General features: G+C 33.8%; 1 protein-coding gene across 1 annotated transcript; it reads right to left on the bottom strand.

The window, feature by feature from the left end:
• Positions 1-15,117: 15,117 nt before the first annotated feature.
• LOC131607423 (uncharacterized) lies at positions 15,118-16,067 on the bottom strand. Its single transcript, XM_058879429.1, has 2 exons — positions 15,605-16,067; positions 15,118-15,496 (listed from the first exon to the last, which is right to left on the bottom strand). The coding sequence occupies exons 1-2, from the start codon at positions 16,013-16,015 to the stop codon at positions 15,455-15,457; spliced, it is 453 nt and encodes a 150-aa protein (XP_058735412.1). The 5' UTR covers positions 16,016-16,067; the 3' UTR covers positions 15,118-15,454.
• Positions 16,068-23,055: the final 6,988 nt, after the last annotated feature.

Here is a 23,055-nt window from a genome sequence, read left to right as displayed (position 1 = left end):
CCTTCGATTATCAAAAAGTAGATTACACTGTACCTTATCAGAATGCTAATAAACTATAAGCTCAAAATATGTCACGACAGTGTCTATGTGTTTTTCACCCACCACGGTGAAAATTCAATAATGCTCACAATTCAGATTTTATTTTTTGGACGCATCTGAAATGTCAAGTTATTAGATTTTACCAAATCAAAGAAAAAAAAAGTCAGGATTTTAAAATTAAGATTCACCGAAATCGAAGTTATCCTCTAAATCAAATTTTTCATAATGCTTAAAGGTTAGCCCAAATATCAAAATCTAGAACGTTTCATGTTATGACAAACTAAAACACAGACAAAGCGAGAAATAATGTCAAGAATTGTCAAAATATTAAAATTCAGAATCTCTTCTATTACGACAAACTAAAAGTAATTGCATAAATAAGAACAACACGATAAATGTTTCATTTGACATGCATAACAATACATAGATTTCTATTAACCTAAAACTAACATAACATTTCATTATCAAGAGATGGTTGATGACGTTTCAACATCCTTAAAATATCATCAGTCAATTTCACAACCGTCACATCCTCCTTGATCAGGCCCTTTGTTTCGTAAAGGTGAAATGGACTCCATATAACCATTAAATCTTCATTTGTCTTCGGATGAAACTGACTGAACTGTATCTTCCATTCATTGTCAGTGAGGGTGAATGATAATCGAGTTTTATAACTCTTCGATTGATTATCGCTAGAGATTTTCTAGTTTGATTTTCAGAACAACAAGACGAGTGATATTTGTGAACCTAAATTCAAGGGGGAACGCTGAAGTAGACAAATGCGAGATACAAATATTGAGACATTATGTGGTGTTTTTGTTAACAACACGATATCACCCATATTTTTACAAGTTTTAGATCAACATGGATTTTAGAAACTCAATCCCGTCTCAAAGAATATTTCGGATACTGAAATTCAGAATCACCTTTTTAACGCATATAAAATAGGGTGCGTCAGGAGTTTAAAATTCGGATTCACTCCTCACATACATATCCTGACACAAACAAAACATGTCACAAACAAAATTTGTTTTTTGACCTAAATTTAAGTCCACTATTTATAAAAGTAATATTTGATATACATCAAAACACATTAAAATATTTTTGGAATACTATTAAAAATAATAATTCAATATCACATACAAAAAATGAGTCACCACCTAAATACAATGTAAGATGAAAACTAAAATGTATTAAAAGATGTGTTAACACCTAAATCCATATCTATGGGTGGTTCCGTCTTTGACTTTTGCTGATATGATTTTATTTCAATTTCGTTCAATTTCCATCTAATCCAAAAAGTTATCTGGTCAAGTTTCAACTTCTTTTGTTGAATTAGCTACCCACTCTAGGGATGTGGTATAGAAAATCACCCAATAAACTTGAACAAAAATAAACTTGAACAAAATATTATGATTTTGAATGTCACTCAAGACACATAAGAAGTCCGTTTAAATTTTGAGGTGGACCAATTAAGTGGAAAAAATATTCCCGTGAAACTACATCCTGTTAGATCGATACACACTGGTTAAGAGAAAAAAAACACAAGTTAAAGGATGATTAAGGGAAGAACAAAGTCATACCTGTTACTACGATCAAGAACTTGTGAAATAAATGTACCCTTTGTCTGAAAGAGCCCTCAACTATGTGGTTATAGGAATGAAAGATTGATGAAATTGTGTTCCTGAGAGGGCATATGTTGGAAACGCTGTTAGGACAATTGACTCAACTTCTTAAACCAGAATGACATCAGTAAAACTGTAATGCATAAAGCAATAAAAACACAAGAGATTGGTAATCCAGTTTGATGCAAACAAATTCTATGTTGTTCAAAGCCTCTTCCTAATCCTAATGACTTTCTATTTAAGGGCTCCTCATAAATATGAGATCCTACTCACTTTCTCCTCAATAACACAATCTGTGATTGGTGTTTACAATCCAATGAATAATATTGAATGTTACAACTCAACTAAGACTAACCAACTATGCCAAGTTACTGAAACACAATGGTATACACAAAGATGTTGAATTTACAACTCAACTAAGACAAACCAACTATGCCAATTTACTGAAATATAATGGTGTACATATAGAAATAACAAGAACTTAAATAAACCCTAACACTCTAAATATCTTCAATGTATTGCTTGCTTTTCAATGTAGGTTTTGAGATCCTTATATAGCATAATGATTCTACGCTTTTCTCCTGGATATTTGTTTTGTTTTCGTCCAGAAATAATGCCTAATCAGTTGGATATGATTTGGTCTGTTTCAAATTTAAATATGATTTGAACTTCACAGTTGTACACCAAATAATATAATCATATTGCTAGATAAAAGCAATAAAAACTAATTGAATCTTCAATAGAAAATCCTTCCAAAACGCAGCACTCTGGCCTATTGAGCAAGACCCAAATGTCGTACCCATATATTGGGACATCACGCCCAACGTGTGTCTCTTCTGCATCAGAAAAACTACTTGACACAACTGACCAATCTTGAACACTTTTCCATGTAGTCAATCAAAAAAGGAACAACAATCATCGCCTTTGAAAAATTTTGGCAAAACAACTCTTCGAGATAAATAGCACTAGCACTTATTCAATCAAAACAAGTAACATACAACATAATACTATCAAAGCATACAATATCATTAGCAGCAACATTCATCAGAGTTATAGCGCATCAACAGAAAATCAATGGCATTCAGAATAAATGCCACACAAAACAATGCTCCAAAATCAATCAGTTAGTCATGCAATCATTCACAATCTTAGTCATGCATGACACTCAACCAACACAGAGTTAGTTGCATACAATCCTGCCAACTAACAATTATTAACATACAATCAAAATCATTCATATACTTAGTCATGCATAACACAAACAGTTAGTATTTAGTATCAGGATATGCATAATACCACTACCACAAGAGAACAACTCACATAAGGGGTTAGATGTCTTGCATGATGCTCCAACATATGTGAGCACATCATTAGTACTTACCAAGTATTCAATACTAAACAATTACCTATTACCATTTAGTTAGTCACACTAACTAATATAGATCACACCATACCACTACCCCCTTTTTGCCATAATTTGATAAAAAGGTCAGTGCTTCAAAATAACAACCAGAGGTCAGTCATGCAAAGGTTAGTATGTTACATACACATCCATAATAGCATCAAGAGATGCACAAACATTAAATTTGTTATTGTACAAGGTCTTAAGAGGCTATGGAGCATTTACAGATTCAGATTAAAACATGTCCAAATACAAGGGCCAAACATTCATAGCACCAACACCTAGATATATTCAGGTATAATTCTCCAAACTTCAACTTCTTAGGTCAAAAGCCAATTTAAGATGTCCTCATCTGACTCAGAATCAGTTGAGTCACTTGATTCCATTAGTTCTGCAACTGCAACCTCTATTTTCCTTATCTTCTAAGGATTCAAATTTGTGTTTATTATCTTCTTAGAGCCATATGTTACACCAGAAGGTTCAACAATGGTGATGGTATGCCTAACATCTCCAGCTTCTTTGGCCTTATTTAACCACGACTGCAACATATCATCAACATACTTAGGAACCTCGATTTCTTTGACAGGTAAGCTCCCATTTTTCTGCTTACACGAATCTTTAGAATTGTGATTCATTTTATGAGGATAAGCTCCAAGGATCATAGAGGGATTCGAAATCTGAGAGCAGGAGAAGAAAAAATGTATGTTTTTCTTGCTTGTAACGACAATTCAGTTATACCACACTTATGATAAGAAAAGAATCCACCTTATCTTCCATGCAATAGTAGTCTTAAGGGAGAGAAACACTCTTTCTATCTTGGAAAGTTTCCCAAGCATTTATTGCTACAAGATTTCACGCATGTAGATATAAAGAGCATCCCTTGACTCTTCAAACTGAAGTGCATCCCAGGCTTCGTTGAATAAGTCTTCCAGATGTTTCTCAGTTGTTTCAACCTTATTTTATTATTAATTGATTTTGTTTTCATTAGAAATGCGGGTAACTGGTATAAATACATGCACCTAGGTACCCATTTGGCACGTGTATGAACATTGGTGCCTATACTGGTATAAGATCAATATGAGAATTTTTTCAAACCGCAGATATAATGATGAATGCTATAGTACTCTGCTCAAACTCTACTCATTGCCATATATAAAACTCGATTATTTTGTTTGATTTTATAAGTGTCACTTTAAATTTTCAACCTTATTAAATATTACTTTTTCAATATGTCCCTATTTATTTCAAATTATTTTTTATTATCAATAATTAATATTAGGATGTAAATATAAATTAATTCCTTTTCTTCATGAATAAATTTATAAAACCAATATCAAGTATATTAGCAAACTTGATTCCCATAATTTTTCTTTAGGGATCTATATTTAAAAACATATACATGTATTTAATAATATTGTAAGAGTTGCTGCAAATGATAGGGTAGAATGTCAATATATCTATAATATAAGAAAAGTTGCTGCTCTGGAAATCACCAAAATACCCTTTTGTTATCTTTGTCTAAATTAATAATTTAAGGGTAAAAAATGTCTTTTGTTTGATTTTTCCAACTCACTTTTTACTTTTCAACCCATTTTTCTCTTTTCACTTTTTCATTTTTCACTTTCCAATTCACTTTTCACTTTTTACTTTTTCACTTTTTCACTTTTTATTACTTTATTATTATTATTATTATTATTTTAATTAAATAATTAATAAAAATATTATAATAAATTATTTTTTAATAAAAAGACGAAAAAAAAATTTAAATATCTAGGTTTCATAAAAAAAATACGAAAAAAACCATGTTTTCGGGGTATTTACCAAACTGTCTAGGTTTGGCATACCAGAACACTGAATGCGCCAAATGAAATGGCGCATAGGTGTATATTTTGGGTGCATGCGCCAAATGAAATGGCTTGCCCTAAAATTCCCATTGCATGCGCCAAATGGAATGGCTCATAAGTCTAGGGTTTTGCCCTAGAAGCCAAACCATTTGGCGCCATAGTTCTAGGGCCTTTTTTTTTATTTTTTTTTTTCAATTTTTTTTTTAATTCATTTTAAATTGGGAAAATGATAATTTTATTTTTTATTTTTTTATTTGTTATGATGTTTACTTAAAAAAATTAGTAGAATATTTTTTTCGGCTTTAAAATGAAATGCAGAAAACGATAATCAAAAGTGTAACATCGATTGCAATATAAATTAAAAACTAAACATCGATTACAATATTTTTTAAAAACTGAACATCGATTACAATATAATTTAAAAGCTAAACATCGGTTACAATCAAATTCAGAAACGACACAGAAGACTAATGAAAAGTACAACAAAATGATCAATGACGGCCATCACCAAGATAGCCATCCGTTCCGCAACCTGGTCTTGTAATGAGCCGTTTACCGCGATCGTTGATTCCGCCGCGAATATTGACACCGCCTCTTGCCCTAGCCCTACCCCTGCCCCTTTGTGCTTCTTGTTGGGTTTGTGTCACCGGGGCTGGTACTGGGATGTCACGTGGATCGCTGTCTATGAATTCGTCGATGCCCCCATAAATATCCAGAAAACCGCTGTTGTAAAGTCGGTTACCCATTCCCTCAAATGTGTTTAGTCGTGGCGGTGGTGTTGGTTGGGAAAAGACTTCGGGTTCATAGCATCCAACAGCACTAGAACTACCTTGATTAAATCCGAATTGGTTTGAAGGCGTTGCGAAGCCGGAAGGGGCGCCACGGTAAGAGGATTCGCCATGAGGCCCATCGTCGGGACTAAGATGAAGGCTAGATGTACCAGGGGTTAGGTTTTGGCCGAATCCCCTTGATGACCCAGCAAATGTTGAAAATCCGAATGGTTGCGAGTGGGTCTGATATTGGTCAGAGGAAGGATGGCGGTCTTCATACCCTTGTAATGGTTGAGATTGGGATTGGAACATAGTTGATTGGCGGATGTTGCGTGCGGAACGGGATGGAGTACTGAAAATGTTTTGTTGTTGTTGCTGGAGTTGTTGTTGTTCCTGGAGTTGTTGTTGTCTTTGTTGTTGTAGGAGTTGTTGTTGGCGGTGTTGCAGGCTTTCTTGTTGTCGCTGCTGAAGTCGTTGTTGTTGTCGGAGTTGTTGTTGTTCATGTTGTTGTTGTTGTTGTTGTGGTTCTTCTTCTGGTTGTTGTTGTTGTGGCAAGATGTAGTTTTGTGCACGGGGATCAATTAAATAGAACGGAGCTGCAAGAAACAAGTTTGGGGTTGTGGCTGTACGATACCAATTCATGTATTCAGGAGATGGTTTCATTTCATGGTTACTAACGGGGAAGTTCAGGACATACTGGCGATGGTTCTTCCACATCTGGCGATGATCGGGTGCAAAATCCTTCCAGTGTTGGTGTGTCGATTGATGGTTCACTCTTTTTAGGTGCCACACTCCCAAGTCAACAGGAGGGTCGGGTATCCGTTGACGCATCCCAAACTGAAGCATTACCCGGTCGCTGTGATGCATTTCTATTATGTTGTACCGGATTAAGCAGCACTTTGTCGTCCAGATTTCTGCATCCTGCGCTCTAGGCTCATACTCGCACTCGAGATACGGTCGCCATATGAACTGCATGCATGAGATTTATACATTACTTTGGGAAAAAATATTTACGGAAAATACTTATAAAACAGAAGAAAAGAATTAGAGATAATACCTGATGGGGACCAAGGTGATCAATTAGAGATCGGTACATTGTTATGTTTGATCGAGGATTACGTGTGAAGTCCATTTTTTTCACACAATATCTACAACAAAAATATAATGACTAAGTTAGAATGGAGTAGATTGTGTAAAGAGAAAATGGTATACTACAAACTTACCTCAAGGCATACGGAAAGTCCCAACTACCGTTGTTAACCGGGGCCAGTATGGGCATCCTCCACCACCCCCACACCTGCACCAACAGGGCGCATCCGTAGAATGTGCAGGACTCAGCAACCGCGTTTTTGCATAGTGACTGGTACAAGGTAGCCAGTACCGCAGACCCCCAGCTGTACAGACCAACTCTACTAAAATCCATTAGCAAACGAAGATACATAAAGTTAACCGTGTTACCAGTGCTATCTGGGAACAAAACGTTTCCTATAAGCAACAATACGTAACACCTAGTTTTCTGCAGTATGGTCTCTTGGGGAGACGCATCATTCAAGTGAAATTTTTTATAATAATCCTTTAACCTCTTGAGGTTAACACCTTGCCCCCTAGCACCAACGGCTCCTTCTATCAAGTCTATTCCAAGTGCCTCTTGGCATAAGCTATTCGCCTGCATAACACAACCATTAATTGCCTTACCATCAACAGGAAGGCCTAGTAGCATATGGACGTCTTCAAGGGTGATGGTGCACTCCCCTGTCGGAAGATGGAAGGTGTGTGTTTCTGGCCTCCAACGTTCTAGCAAAGCAAGAACAAACTTGTGGTCAATAGAAGACTCGGCGATCCTGCTAATCGGACCGAAACCAGCAATGTTCAGGTATGGTATAATGCGTTCGTCCGGGGCGATGGTATGTTTACTACGAGTGCGAAAGCGTTGAACGTTCTGAAAAGAGTAAGAATGCCAAAAAAAATCAGTTAGTTTATCAGTTAGCAAGGCGTGATTTTAAAGTAACACTAATACACTTACGAAGGTAGCGATGTTCTGGGGGGTTCCTCTGTGTGTTTCGCCCATGGTTAGGAGAGACATGGTTGAAGGCTGAAAATTCGTAAGCTGATTGCAAAAGGATTGTTCTAAGAGTAGATGAGTTACAATGGTGATGTATCTGCAGAATTCCAAGTGCTTTATATATTGATGAGGGAAAAACGGTAACATCATGCATGCTTGACATGTCAACACAGCCATAATTGTTTGGTGTTGCTTCTGCAGGATGTGTTGGCATGCATGCAGTCAAAGTATCGGTGACAAGGCATGGTTAGATGCATGCAGCTCAGGTCTATGTGACAGCTCGGGTAGCATGCATGCAGGAGTAGGAGGAATCCTGGCAGGAATCTGATCAGGAATCTTAGCAGAAATTTTTACAGTCGCATGCTTGTTAACAGTAACTCCATGCTGGTTTACAGTAACTCCTGGAATCGTTTCAGCACATGCATGTGGGGACCAAGTGGGGCCAGGTGGTGGTCCACACCAACAAGGCATGCGCCAAATCAATTGGCATTTTTTTTAAAAAATTCTTCTAATGCGCCATTCCATTTGGCGACTTCCAGTAAAGAAAAGGCACTAATGCGCCAATTCAAATGGCGCATTAGAAGGATCATTTTTTTTTTCAAAATTAGGGTTTCCGTTTATGAATTAGGGTTTTGGTACTGTTACCTACTTGGTCTTCCCAGAAGAAACCCTAATGAGAAAATGAGGCAACGGCAAGACGTCTATGCCTCTATAAATTAGGGTTTCGGGCGCACTAGTACCCACACTGAAAAATGAGAACTCGAATAAGGCCAGATGGTTCGCACCGGACTTCTGAGCCTCCACCTCCTGTTAGGCGTCTGAATTATCAACCGGACGTTCGTAGAAGGAACGGCTACGTTATCTTCTCGGCAGTCAAACCTCCCATGCAAGTGACGTTCTGGAATATCCAAACCATGGAGCAGCTTAAGAGAAACATCCTCAGGTTTCTGGACGGGGAGTTCGTTCCAGGCGAACAAATCCGATCTATCAAGAGACTTCGAACAAGGGGAGGTGTTTTTCTCGAAAGGCAGCGTTGGTGGGAGACTATGGAAGACGACATCCAATGCACTCTAATGATGGAGGACAGAGAAGACATTGTTTTAACCGTTGTTATATCCTAGGCGCTACTATTTCTATATCATTTCAGTAACTTCTGTATCGTTCAATTAAATGCTCTTATCATATCTGTACCTTTCAATTAAATGTTGTTAACATATTTCAATGAAATGATATTTTATTAAAGTTATTAATAATTAACAATAAAATTTCCCTCTGCCTTCCACCCGCTATAAATAGCAGTGTCTGTGTGGAGTTGAAGTCCCAACCCTTCTTTCAGTCATAGTGTAAACACTTAAAAATGAACTCTGTTTGGGCGGTGGTCTTCTATGAGGAAGGTAGTCACATGCGGGTTTGCCTCAACCCTCACTGGAATTTCCAGAGAGTTGTTAGAGCCATCAACACTGGGTTTCGTCAACTCGATGGTCCAACCAGAAAAGTTAAACAGCTAGAATACCGGTGTCCATACATTACGTTGACCGATAATAACCCTGAAGGCACCTACATGTATTATTGGGATCGTGTGAAAGACGATGTGGACGTGGATCTAATGTTTTGGACACACAGTGGAGAAGTTAACCGAGGCGTTGAAGATCCCCTTGTTATTGCAGTGACACTAGAGTAGTTTAGATTAACTGTTGTTTTATTTGTTGCAAAGAGTACTAGTTGTTCTGTGTTCTTTTCTCTTCTTTTGTATTCTGCAACGTAACATCGTGATTTACCGATGGTTTTGTGTTGTCAACGCATGGTCATGGAATTAAAAAAAATGTGGTTGTTGTGTTAGTTGTTTTCGTCTGGACAATATTTAACCTAGTGGACGGGTACAATAATTAACATACATATAATTGATAATTTATATACGTAATTATTAACTATACTTATAATTAGTAAAATATATTATTAAAATACAAATAATTATTAATTACAAATTTATTTGTTTATTAAAATATATATGAACAGACCTAGATCAGTGTGACTGTCCTTTTTTAATCAATTCGGAATCTGGTGGCAGGCATAGATCAGTGTGTCTGTCTTTTACAGTCAATACGGAATCCTGTTGCAGACCTAGATCAGTGTGCCTGTCTTTTATAATCAATTCGGAAGATAGTGGCAGACCTATACTAGTGGGTCTGTAAGAACCACCATATATATATATCTATATTTATATATATATATATATATATATATATATATATATATATATATATATATATATATATATATATATTAATCTATATTTATATATAATTATATATATATATATATATATATATATATATATATATATATATTTATTTATATATATATATATATATATTTATTTATATATATATTTATTTATTTATATATATATATATATATATATATATATATATATATATATATATAATTATATATATATATATATATATATATATATATATATATGTATATATTTATTTATTTATTTATTTATATATATATATATATATAAATATATATATATATATAATTATTGCAGAACTAGCTGCCAGATAGGGTTGCATGCATGCTCTGCCTAGGGGAATCGTTACAGGAATCTTATCAGGAATCATTTCAGACGCGTGATGGGGTACAGGACATAGATCAGCGTGTCTATGTGTTGAGATAATGCAAGGACATATGAACCTCAATTTATAAGACATCCAACATATACTGAACATTACAACTCACACCAACAATTTTACCTAATCTGACCTGAGATTACAACACCCGCACACTTTCCCCTCCAAAAATGACTTCATCAACCCAGTATCTTGTCCATGCCCATCTAAACGGTGAGACCTACTCTCATGAGATAGCCGGTTTTGTGATGAGAAACACACAGGTTGTACCATTGTTGTTGAGCAAAAGAGCAACATTTTCGTACTTCTTTCAACGACTGTACTCTAAGATTGCAATGGGTCCTATTGCAAGCGTTTTTTACCAATGTCCCAATTTCAATGAAGACAACACCGTCAAGTTTTACGAAATGGAGATTGCCAATGACGAAGACTTGCAAGATATGTTCACCACCCACGAATACTGTGGGTTGGATTCCATCGAGCTGTACGTCACTCTTCAGGCTGAGACACAAGAAACTAATGTTATCCAGTCACAGGTTATTGACCCACCAGTCAACGAGCAAGACGAGGTTGACGTCATTGACGAGGAAGAAGACGATCTGGAAACCGAATTTGACGACATGGTCAACGAGGAATCCGACGACGAGCAGCAAACCTTGGTGCCTCCAGCTCATGCGTACGCACCTCCAGCACATATGGGTAACTTGAACCTCCAAGGTGACGAACCATCATCTGACATCTTCTTCACGCCCTACATCCAAAACGACGAAGAATTAAAGGAAGGAGACAAGTTTCCGTCTAAGGAGGCATGTCTGAGAAGAATAAAAAAATGGCACATGGCGAACAACGTTGATTTTGAAGTAGACCGTTCAAACCTGGAACGGTATGTAATCACTTGTAAAAATCCAGAGTGCGGGTTCAGACTGTTGGCCTCTTATAGGAAGAGAAGTAATGCATGGAAAATAGGGTCGATTACGCAGAAACACACGTGTGTCAACCCTAACAATTCCCAGGATCATACAAAACTCAGTGCCGATCTTATGTGCCAGGAGATCTTGCCTCTCATAAGCTCTGATCCGTCTCTGAAGGTTAAAAATATAATATCCCACATCGTCACAACCTTCAACTACACTCCATCTTACAGAAAGGCGTGGGTTGCAAAAACAAAGGGAAACGATTCTAGAGACACTGTTACGATTCTAGAGACACTGCCCGCGCATGCCCCGGATGGAAACCCTGTCCAGGGAAACGGAATATTCCATCGGCTTTTTTGGGCGTTCAAACCTTGCGTCCGAGGTTTTGCACACTGTAAACCCATACTTCAAATTGATGGGACATGGTTATACGGCAAATACAAAGGAACCATGCTCATGGCGGTTGCACAAGACGGTAACAGCAACATATTTCCAGTGGCATTTGCTATCATCGAAGGTGAAACTGCAGCGGCTTGGAGTTTCTTTCTAAGGAACCTCCGGGAACATGTTGCTCCCCAGCCTGACATATGTTTAATCTCTGATAGGCACGCTTCCATAGAGAGTGCTTACAACAATCCAGCGAACGGATGGCATGACCCCCCTTCAAAACACGTATATTGTATTCGCCACATCGCCCAAAACTTCATGCGGGAGATCAAGGACAGACATCTAAGAAAGGCCCTAGTCAATGCTGGTTATGCGTTGACCCAACCCACATTCCAGCATTATCGGAGTGAGATTGTAGTGACAAATCCAGAGGCAGGTACTTGGGTAGATAATCTTTCCAGGGACAAATGGACAAGGGCTTACGACAATGGCGTGCGATGGGGCCATATGACAACTAATCTCGTGGAATCCATGAATGACGTTTTCAAAGGCATCCGTAACCTTCCAATCACAGCACTGGTGGAAGCCACATACTTTAGGATGGCTTCACTCTTCTCAACAAGAGGCAGGAGATGGGGTGATGTTAGGCAAGCTGGTCAACTATTAAGCGATAGTTGCATGAAATTTGTGCAACAGCAATCGGCAAAAGCGAACACTCATCAAGTGACTTCTTTCGACCGATTCAATCGCACGTTCAGTGTGCGCGAGACAATTGACCACAATGAGGGACTGCCAAGGCAACAATATAGGGTTCTTCTTGACGAAGATTGGTGCGACTGTGGAAGGTTTCAAGCTTTTCGTATGCCTTGCTCACACGTCATAGCTGCATGTGCGTATGCCCACCGCGACGCTATATCACTACTGTCTCCGATTTACAAGACTCAGACGTTGCTCAGAGTTTACAGTGTTGCGTTTCCTGTGGTGGCCAAGGAGGATTACTGGCCTGAGTATGATGGAGAGGTAGTTTGGCACAACGACGCAATGCGGCGAAAGAAAAAAGGGCGTCCCAATAGTACACGGATTAGGACCGAAATGGACGTCCGCGACAAAATGGAACGAAAATGCAGCATTTGCCGTCAGGTGGGGCACAACATAAAGAGATGCCCTAATCGTGGCACGACATCGTCGCAAGTTTAGTATAATCTGTATTTTTTTTAATGCAATGTATCAGTTTCGCTTACCACCTCTTGTAACCGTTCACCTCTTGTAACCGTTCATCGGTCTTTCATCAATAAATTGAGCTTTAATAAAAAACCGATATCGATAACGCATACATTATTTAGGGTTAATAAGATTTTACAAACTTGATTTATTAGACGTTTTTACGAAAATAATAGACCGAAATCGAAAACGGTACGCGAAAATACCCGAAACGGGTTAATTTTGAAAAAAAAAAATGGCCCACACATAGGAGCCAATTGGTTTGGCGCCTATGTGTTAATACATGGCCACATGCGCCATTTCAAATGGCTTGCAATTTCTTGCCCTAATTTTCCTTCTTATGCGCCAAATGGTTTGGCTTGTGTGACATGCATGCGCCATTTCATTTGGCGCATTCTCCTCCAGTATGTCCCAAACCTAGACAGTTTGGTAAATACCCTGAAAAGGTGGTTTTTTTCGTATTTTTTTTATGAAACCTAGATATTTAAATTTTTTTTTCTAAAAAGACTATTATGATATTTTAAATGATTGTTAATTTACATTTAAAATAATATTTAATTTTTAAAAATAAACTTTAATAATTGAATATTAATAACGAAGAAATATAATTTGAAATAATTTTCATTTTAAGATACAATATTTTTTAAGAAAAAAATAATTATTTTAATTTAAAATATATATATTTCAATTAAAATGAATTTAAAAATATATTTGAAAATGTGTGTTATTGGATAGAATACAAAAATGTGTGTCACTTATCATTAAGTTTAAATTATATGATTAAAAATATTATTATATTAATATATGTCATTAATGAAGAGTATACAATAAAAATAATGTTTGCACAATTAAATATTACAAAAATTATTTGTCATTGATTACATTTCACAAATATATGTTATCAATGTAAATATGAAATATATATATATATATATATATATATATATATATATATATATATATATATATATATATATATATATATATATATATATATATATATATATATATATATATATATCTACGGGAAAAAAATGTATTACTTATTCAATTGAAGCATACTACTATTATTTATAGTCAAATTCTATTTATTCAGATATTTTTGTAAATGACAAATAAACAAAAGTAATATTTGTATATGGAAAAAAATCTATTATTGATCTAAATATTTTTATATACGGAAAATTGTATTTATGATCAAAAAAAATTTTATTCAAAAAGCTATATTGGAAAAAAAACTATTATTGATCTAAATATTTTTATGTAAACAATTCTAAACATAAATAATATTTGTATATTGAAAAAATATATTAATTATTTAATATTTTTATATATGAAAAGTGGTATTTATGATCCAAAATAATTTATTCAAAAAAGATATACAGGAAAAAAAACGATTATTGATCTAAATATTTTTATATATGAAAAAAGATATACAGGAAAAAAACGATTATATACGAAAATTTACAATTAATTCAGATATTTTTGTAAATGATACCTAAACATAAATAATATTTGTATATAGGGAAAATCTATTAATGATCTAAATATTTTTATATGTGAAAAATGGTATTTATGATCCCAAAAAAAATTATTCAAAAAAGGTTTACGGGAAAAAATTATTATTGATCTAAATATTTTTATATACGAAAATTTACAATTGATTTGGATATTTTTGTAAACGATACCTAAACATAAATAATATCTATATATGGGGAAAATCTATTAATGATCTAAATATTTTTATATATGAAAATTGGTATTTGTGATCCAAAATATTTTGATTAAAAAATGGTATATGAGAAAAAATATATTTTTATATACGAAAATTTATTATTGATCCAGATTTTTTTTTAAATGATACCTAAACATAAATAATATTTGTTTACAGGAAAAAATATGTTATTGATCTAAATATTTTTATATACAAAAAATAGTATTTATGATCCAAATTTTTTTTATTTTGATTTAAAATAAATATATTAGGTAAACAAATGTGCGTACCAAAGCAGAACCCGTGCGTATGCACGGTTTTGTTAATCGGTGTGTTGCACTTTTTATTTTTTTTAAAACTGCTACACTTAAACACACTCTAAGTAGTCAACTGGATAAGGGGACCTAGTGCGAAGTAATTCTAATCTACATATTGCATTTTTCTTCATTTTTGAACAACAAACTTGGAAGAAACTTGCTTAAGATAACATGAAACAACGAATATAAAGATAATTAACTTTCTTAGAAGTACAAGGTGGAAACAAATAACAACTAGCTATATAATATATTCACTATATCTCTAAACAAAAGCCACACTAATGGATGCATCACATCACACATTAAAGTACTCACTCACTCATGGAATTTCATCAACTACAAATATTTGTACAATGATAATGATAATGATAATACTTGTTTCTACTACATAGGTTAAATTTAACTTGCTCAATAGTAAGTAAGTCACCTAAAATTCTAACACTTGATAGATATTAATATTTAATACTACTATCATATTATCATCCATCCTAAACAAAGCATGTTGTATTTCCTCTTGATTTCACTTGCCTTTGAAACTTACACCTCCTTCATAGAACAATTCCTGTGATAATTCACAAGAAATGAATCTGTCAACATATGATGTTAATCTAAATAAAACCTAAGTAACTAACTTAGCAAGGAATGAGAAAGACTTATATGAAAACCTTACCATATTGTCTTTGTTAACAGTTGTTTCTCCTTGTTCAGAACTAGGAACGTTTTGGTTAACTACAGATCTTTGCAGAAAACCATGATCATGATCATTCTTAATCTTATCTTTCTTAGATGAACCTCGCTTTAGGCCTAATCGTTCCTTCCACCGGCTTAAGCTCTTTGACCATTTCGGCGAATCATCATCGTTAAGTAGCTCATCTCTTATAGTCACCTTCTTGGAGCATTCATTGCCCATAGGCAACAACATGCCCTTAAAAAAAACTTGATCTGCTGATATCATGGAATAGTTTTTGACAGAGAATTCGAAATCCGAAGAGACAGGAGCTTCTCTGTATATGTTTTCATGTTTGATTGCTTGTTGTTGGCTAACAACAAAATCATTGGAGAAGGAGATTCTTGGATCCATGGTTAAATTAGCTCATGCACACCACAGAAGTTGATGCTTATTGTTGAATATATATTTGTTCACAAGGGTTAGTTTCCACATGCAGATGTTTGCTTTTATATTATGTGTGCTTAATTATTTAATAAGTGGACATAACATGTTACTTAGATTTGTCCTTTTATGCTTGGAGTATGGATTATGGGTCCTCACATTTTCCTTTAAGTGAGTGTAATCGAGATGAGAATGTTACGTTAGATACGTGGTAAAATTAAACATGATAAGATTAGAAATGTCAATATTAGATAGAATGTTTATATTAGAGAGAGTGTTTGGGTAGCACTTATATTATAAAAGACGGAGTAACATAGACTTGGATAGTTTAAACATATTTCATAGTAAGCAGACTAGTTCAGCTGAAAATGAGTTAGACAATTAGAAGAGAAAGGTTAAGAAAAACTATAAGAGAAGTTATTGAGAAAAACTACATATTAACGATTTGAAGAGAAACATGATTTTGAATATAGAACATTATGACGGAAGTTGATCTATGTAACCGATTCTATTTAGTGAAGTTGTAGTATTAGTTGCTACATCGACCCTACTATGTATTTTTCTTTCTCACACTTAACTTGTGCTTGTGAATATAGTGAAATTGATCCCCTAGATTAATCGATCTTAAGTACGATACCAAAAAATAAAAAGAATATTTACAAAATTGCAATATCTTGCTATATTCATTAGGATTCAATAAATATGATTATGTTAAAATTATGTTTGTCCTTATCCTATTTAGACAGAACTAATGCTTGACAAAGGAGTAACAACATAATTTGCCGATAATTTTGACTAATGTGATTAGTGACATTATTTAATAAACATGATTTTCAATATTCATTGTACCATTTATGAGTAAAAAGGGAAAAAGCTAAATAAACATATTATAGTACTAATGTTCATTTGTCTTTGAAGTCACATGTAGGTTTGGTCATGATAATAAATATACAAGTAGCTAGCATGCATGTCTTTATATTCTTCTGTTCTTTCACCAATTGAAAAAGCTAGATGTTAGCAAAAGAAACTAAATAATACATGTTAGACTAATAATTCATGCACCAAAGATTCTTTGAGTTGAAGAAATATTGACCCTTCACGTGTACTTTTATAAGTGTCCTTCACATGAAAACCCTCATATCCTTAATTAGGACAATTGAGCTTAGGACAAATTAATGGTCGAATCTCACTTTGTAGATTGTTGTTAGCATAACATAATAAAGTTAGGCTCTGTGAAGTTGTCCCCCTTTTGGTCTCCTATACAGTTAGCAAAACTTGTCTCTTGTAATCCAATAAATGATGCTTTTAGGTTTCATTATTCTAATCTAGGTTTAATCTAATTTGTATTCACACTCAATGCTTGAGGCTCATTTTACTATGTCAGATCGAAAAAACCCTTAAAGAGAATAATATACTGAGTTTTATATTTTTCAGTTTCTATTCACTCGTAACGTGATATACTTTTTGAGAAACACATGCAATCAAGCCTTTTACATCAGAGGTGGAATCTGTAACATCAAACATGCATGCCATGACAAAAGCTGTAATAGAGTAACCAATGATATGAGAGTTAAACAATTATAAGCTAGCATCATGTGTGCAGTGCTGGAAAAAAACATCAGTTGACAGCTTTTTTTGGACAAACACCATTATACAGCTCAAACAATAGTGTAACAAACTATATAGTTCAGGTTCAACTGATGAAACATACACACATATATATAAAAAGTTTGTTTAGCTACTTCAGTTTATTGGTCATTGGAGTGATTCATTATGTCTTCATATTAAGTCAATAATTAGATAATGATGATGTATATTCTAGTCCCGTTTTCTCGGGACATTCGACTATCAATAGTTTAAAAGACAATTAGCACTTTATAGCTTCTACTAGGTTGGCGAGAAAATGTACAATATGCAACCCTAGTTAAGTTATTTATATGAATGGCTACTTTGCCATCGTGTATCATAAAGAAGGTGAACTTAGTACCTAAGAAATTTAATGGGTGTGTGTGAGTATTCAACTTTGTTGGCCGAATCAGAAACATCCAAGTGGCCGAATACCATACTGGATATTAGGAAGATCCTAAAGTCCCATATTGGTTGGAGATAGAGCATTGAAAAAGTATATAAAGAGGGACACTCCTCACCTTACCAACCGGTTTTGTAAGGATGAGTTAGGTCAAACTCTAATATGGTATCAGAGCCTATCGATCGGACCATGGACCGCCCACCGTTGATATCCACGCACCAAGCCCAAAAAGAGTGCTGGGCGTGAGGGGGTGTATTAGGAAGATCCTAAAGTAGAGATGTCACATCTCACCATAAAGGATTAACCTTTGAGTATATAAATCATTTTTCTTATAAATTCAACATTTAACTCCTTCATCAAAATTGTGAGATTTAACTATATAGGAGCTTGTTGGTTCTTAAACCAACCTAAATTGAATCATATATATAATTTAGTTTGGTTTTTAAAATTATTTTTTTAAAACCGGTTTATATTTTTTAAAACCGATTTATATTTATTAATTAAACCAGTATTGCCACACAAAAAAAAACCAATTAACTTGAATAGTTTTTATTAAAAACTAATAGTTTGTATTTTTCTTTTAAGGAATTGGCTTTCTTCAATTATGAATAATTAAAAAAAGTTATAATACAAATTCTTTCTGTTTTAATCCTGATTCAAGCTATTAAATAGAAAAAAAATGGAATAATATAGTCTTTTCTTTCAAATAACAAAACTTCTAACGAAGCAGAAGCACAGACTATGAAGAAGAAGAAGAAGAAAGATATATGAAGGTGAGTGGAAAATACTGGAATAAATGAATGAAAATTAAGTTAACTGTTTGAGAATTGGTTTTATAATGGATATCGGTTTTATTTTGTTTCAATGAAATGGTTCTGGATCGGTTCTTAAGCAAAATGGTTTGGATTTTTAAAAGGGAAATCTATGCATTCATATGATTCTCACGGATCTCGGGTGAAAATCTCAAAATACATTTATATTTCGAATATGTATCTCCCAAGTCATCTAATATTTGGTGTTGGGATTTTTCGAAGAAGCATATCCAAAAAAACTTAATATTTATTAAAAAATTAAAATCAAGGTGAATCAATTGAATAATTAATTGTATTAATTAAAATATATACTATTTTAATCAAAATATATAAGTAAATATATATCATTTTTATCAAGATATATAATTAATTAAATATTTAAATCAACACATTATTCTTTTATAAAATTAATTAAAGAAAAAAAGTTAATATAAAATAAAAATTATAATGCTAATAGAAGAGGTTTTAACATGCCACCCCCAAAAGTGGTGAAGTTACGAAAATAACCCTAAAAATATTAGAAATTATAAAATTTACCGTTTGATTCCGGAAATTTTGAATAATTTACCATGAGTTACTGTAAAAAATGGCGTTTACCAGAAATTTGAAATTTCCATTACCGCAAATTTCAAATTTCCGGTAAATATGTTTAAGTAGTATACTGTAAATTTGACAATTTACGGTACCCGGAAATTTCAAATTTCCCTTAAATTGAAAAAACCAAAAATTTTGAAATTTCCAGTAATACTGAACCAAATATTTTTTTTTCCAATTTCTCATGCTTTCTTTGTTATTCTACTATATACAAATAATGATTTTAAAAACAAAACTAACCGTCTATTAATTTATAAAGTGTAGTCATACAAACGATAGACAATAAAAAATACAATCAAGAACGATAGAAAGGTGTGTTATACCAATGCTCTATGTTGACAATACTTTTTTGAAATGACGCTTTTATGGAATCTAGCTGCAACTTCAACATTGTATTCACAGCATCCCAACTTCGGCACATATCACCACGACTCGAAGTCAACAAGTTTTTAAGTCTCCAATGTGCAGACTCAACCCTATAATGCATAACCATAAATTTGATTATTATCCATAAAAAAACATCTTTATGAAATACATTAAAAAATATAATACATGTTAGTCGTTGTGTTCCCTAAGTGGGTGATTTCGTTAGTCCATGCAGCAACAAACCTTTCCATATATTGTACTAGCCATGTTTCATTAACATACTTCACAAATGCCAGAATATCACCACAAACACTTTCGAAGTGTTTTAAGTGTACATCATATTCATCTTCTGTGTTTGAATACATGATGTTGTTCCATTGATCCAATACATGTTCCTGTCTTTCCGATACTCTTTGCACTTCATGCTCACCTTCTTGGAAATATGGAACGTACACAACATATGTGTTGCCTTTGGAAACACCGAATAAATGGCATTCATTAATGCAATTTCTCGGTCCGCCACCACAACATCAGGAAGGAATTTGTCTGAGGTAAAAAACTCTTTCAGTTTCTCCAGCGCCCATGTGAAGTTCTTTTCCTTTTCATGTTCCAAGTAAGCAAACGCAATTGAAAAAGTCAACTTTGTTGATGTAATGCCAACAATCTCTAATAGTGGTATCCGGTATCTACACGATTAAAACATATGTAAGACAACCAGATAAATCAACACGTGTTTGTATGAGAGAAGTTAAATTCTTACTTATTTGTCTTGTATGTACAATCAAAAATCAACACCAGAGAAAACATGTGTAGCAACTTCATAGAGTCAGGATGTGTGCAGAAGATATCAACCACCATTTCAGAATTCTCTATGTTTCTAGTCCAACACATGTATTTCTCTTGGTGTACAAGGTTCAATAACATTTACATTTCTGTCATTGTACCTCTCTTGCTCAATCTGTATGTTGCTCTAACTCTATATATCTGGGTAATAGTAGTGAGGATTTTAGGATCTTTATCTTTCAATGCTGAAATGATGTACCTTGGTGCCATATTATGCTTGGTCATGTCAGTCACAAACTTCTTTTCATCATCTTTTAGACGTCTCAATATGTCATGGCCTTCCAGCCCCCCATCTAATCTATGAATATGAATCCCGCATCTAACCATCACCTTTCAACTTGCACCGCTTGGAACAGATCGCGGCCTAAATGGGCATTTAATCCTCATAGTATAGATACCATCAATGATCTTCGTATCTTTTTTTTTTTGTAATTTCCACCTCCCTCACATCCCATTATCAGTTTGTCCTTCCTCCCTCGGCTTCCATTAGCAGAATCAGAACGAATGATAACAATGACAATACCATGCTTTTTACCAACCTCTCGCGCCCATTCTAAAACTTTCTCTTTTGATTCAAAAATCTATCATTTACAACAAAATGTAATTGGTAAACGTCAACAACTTAGGAATAAAGTCAAAAATTAAATATTGATGTGCAAAATAGATGGGAAACATACCGTGTCTGTGGTGAAATACTGTGTAAGATCAGTACATGAATCCGTGGAAGAAACTGAGACTGTCGATTCTGGACCGCAAAGATACAAAACATTTTCTGCAGACATGCATACAGAAAATTTGGCAATAAATCAAATTTTTGGTATTCCGGAAAGTGTGGGAATCTACCGGAAATTTTGGAAATTTCCGGTTAATCTACAAAAATCTCCGAAAATTTGAAATTTTTGGTTTATCGCCACCGTAAATTCTGAAATTTACGGTATATGTCTACCGTAAATTTTGAATTCTCAAAGAATTTCCGGTAAACGACAAAAAGGGGGTACCGGAAATTTAAATTTGCGGAGAAATAATTTTTTGAGGAAAAGGTAAAATTTACAAGTAAATAGCCTTAGAGGTATTATAGGAATATTTGAAATTGGGGGGGGGGGGGGGTGTTTGCCATGTATAATAATGGGGGTGGTTGAATAGTCCTAATAGAAGTAGGGGTGACAAAACGCGTCGCCCTCCCCACCCCACGCCCGCCCTGTCTTATATTTGCCAAAAAAATAGTGGAGCGGGCAAATCCACCAAGTCGAAATGGGCCTAAAAATCAAGTCCGCCCCGCCAAGGTGGTGGGTTGGCGGACATGCCCTCCTATTCTTTTATTAATTTATTTTTACATTTTTTAATAGACTAAGACTCTGTTTGGTAAGGCATAATTTTGAGCTTATGTCTTATAGCTTATAGCTTATAAGGTTATATGACAATTTAGACCTGTTTGGTAATAGTCTTTTCATCACTAGCTTATAGTTTATTTTACTAGCTTATAGCTTATTTTTCATACGCTATTTCAAATAGTGTTTTAGCCTATAGTTTATAGCTTATCATTTTTCTTCCTTTTTTATCCTTATTATTTTAGCATAAGCTTATTTTTATCTTTTATAATTTATTTTAATTTCAAATTAAATAATTATGTATTAAATATCTTTTATGTCATTTTATATTTATAAGTTACCTGAACCCCTAATTTTACCAAACACTTCAGTTACCTTATCAATTATCAGTCTCAACCATCAGCATAAGCTATAAGCTATCAGTCATCAGCCATCAATCATCAGCTATAAGCTATCAGCTAGCTTATTAGTCAACCGTTATTTTTACCAAACTGACCCTAATAGACTTTTTTTACCTTTCAATTAAATTTTTCACTTATTTTTTCAAATAATTGTTTATAAAACATCTCTTTAACAAATTTTACTAAAAAAAATATTGCATATATTTACAAATAAATGTATAAATTAAGCTATCAAGAATTAGAATTATTAGAATTAACTAAAAAAAAGACGGATTTAAGGCAGGATAGGCTGAATGAATAGGTAAGGCAGGCTGAATGAATAGTTAACAACATTACTCTAATATTTTTTTATTGATTAAAGGGTTCTTCATTGCATCCTTAATACAAGAGAGTTCAAGTTTATTCGAAACGCCCAAAATGCATAATGTTGTAGTCATTTAAAAAATAATTACATTTATAATTTAAAAAAATTTGTGACAAATAAATTATTACAAAATTAAAATTTTACTTATCTTTTTATTCCTTATTTATAACAATTTGTATTTATTTGCATTTAAGTTATTCGTTATTAATAATAATCCACTTTAATTATATTATAAATAAATATTTTTTAAAAATTAAATTAAATTTTTTTTTA

This window comes from Vicia villosa, linkage group LG5 (genome assembly GCF_029867415.1).
Source record: "Vicia villosa cultivar HV-30 ecotype Madison, WI linkage group LG5, Vvil1.0, whole genome shotgun sequence".
NCBI lineage: Eukaryota > Viridiplantae > Streptophyta > Magnoliopsida > Fabales > Fabaceae > Vicia > Vicia villosa.
The sequence above is the reverse complement of the archived record's forward strand: the minus strand, read 5'-3'. Positions and strand labels throughout refer to the sequence as shown.

Coding starts and splice junctions, on each gene's coding strand:
- LOC131607423 (XM_058879429.1), bottom strand. CDS start 16,015: ATGGATCCAAGAATCTCCTTCTCCAATGATTTTGTTGTTAGCCAACAA. Junction 15,497..15,604: donor CTGTTAACAAAGACAATATG/GTAAGGTTTTCA, acceptor GAATTATCACAG/GAATTGTTCTATGAAGGAGG.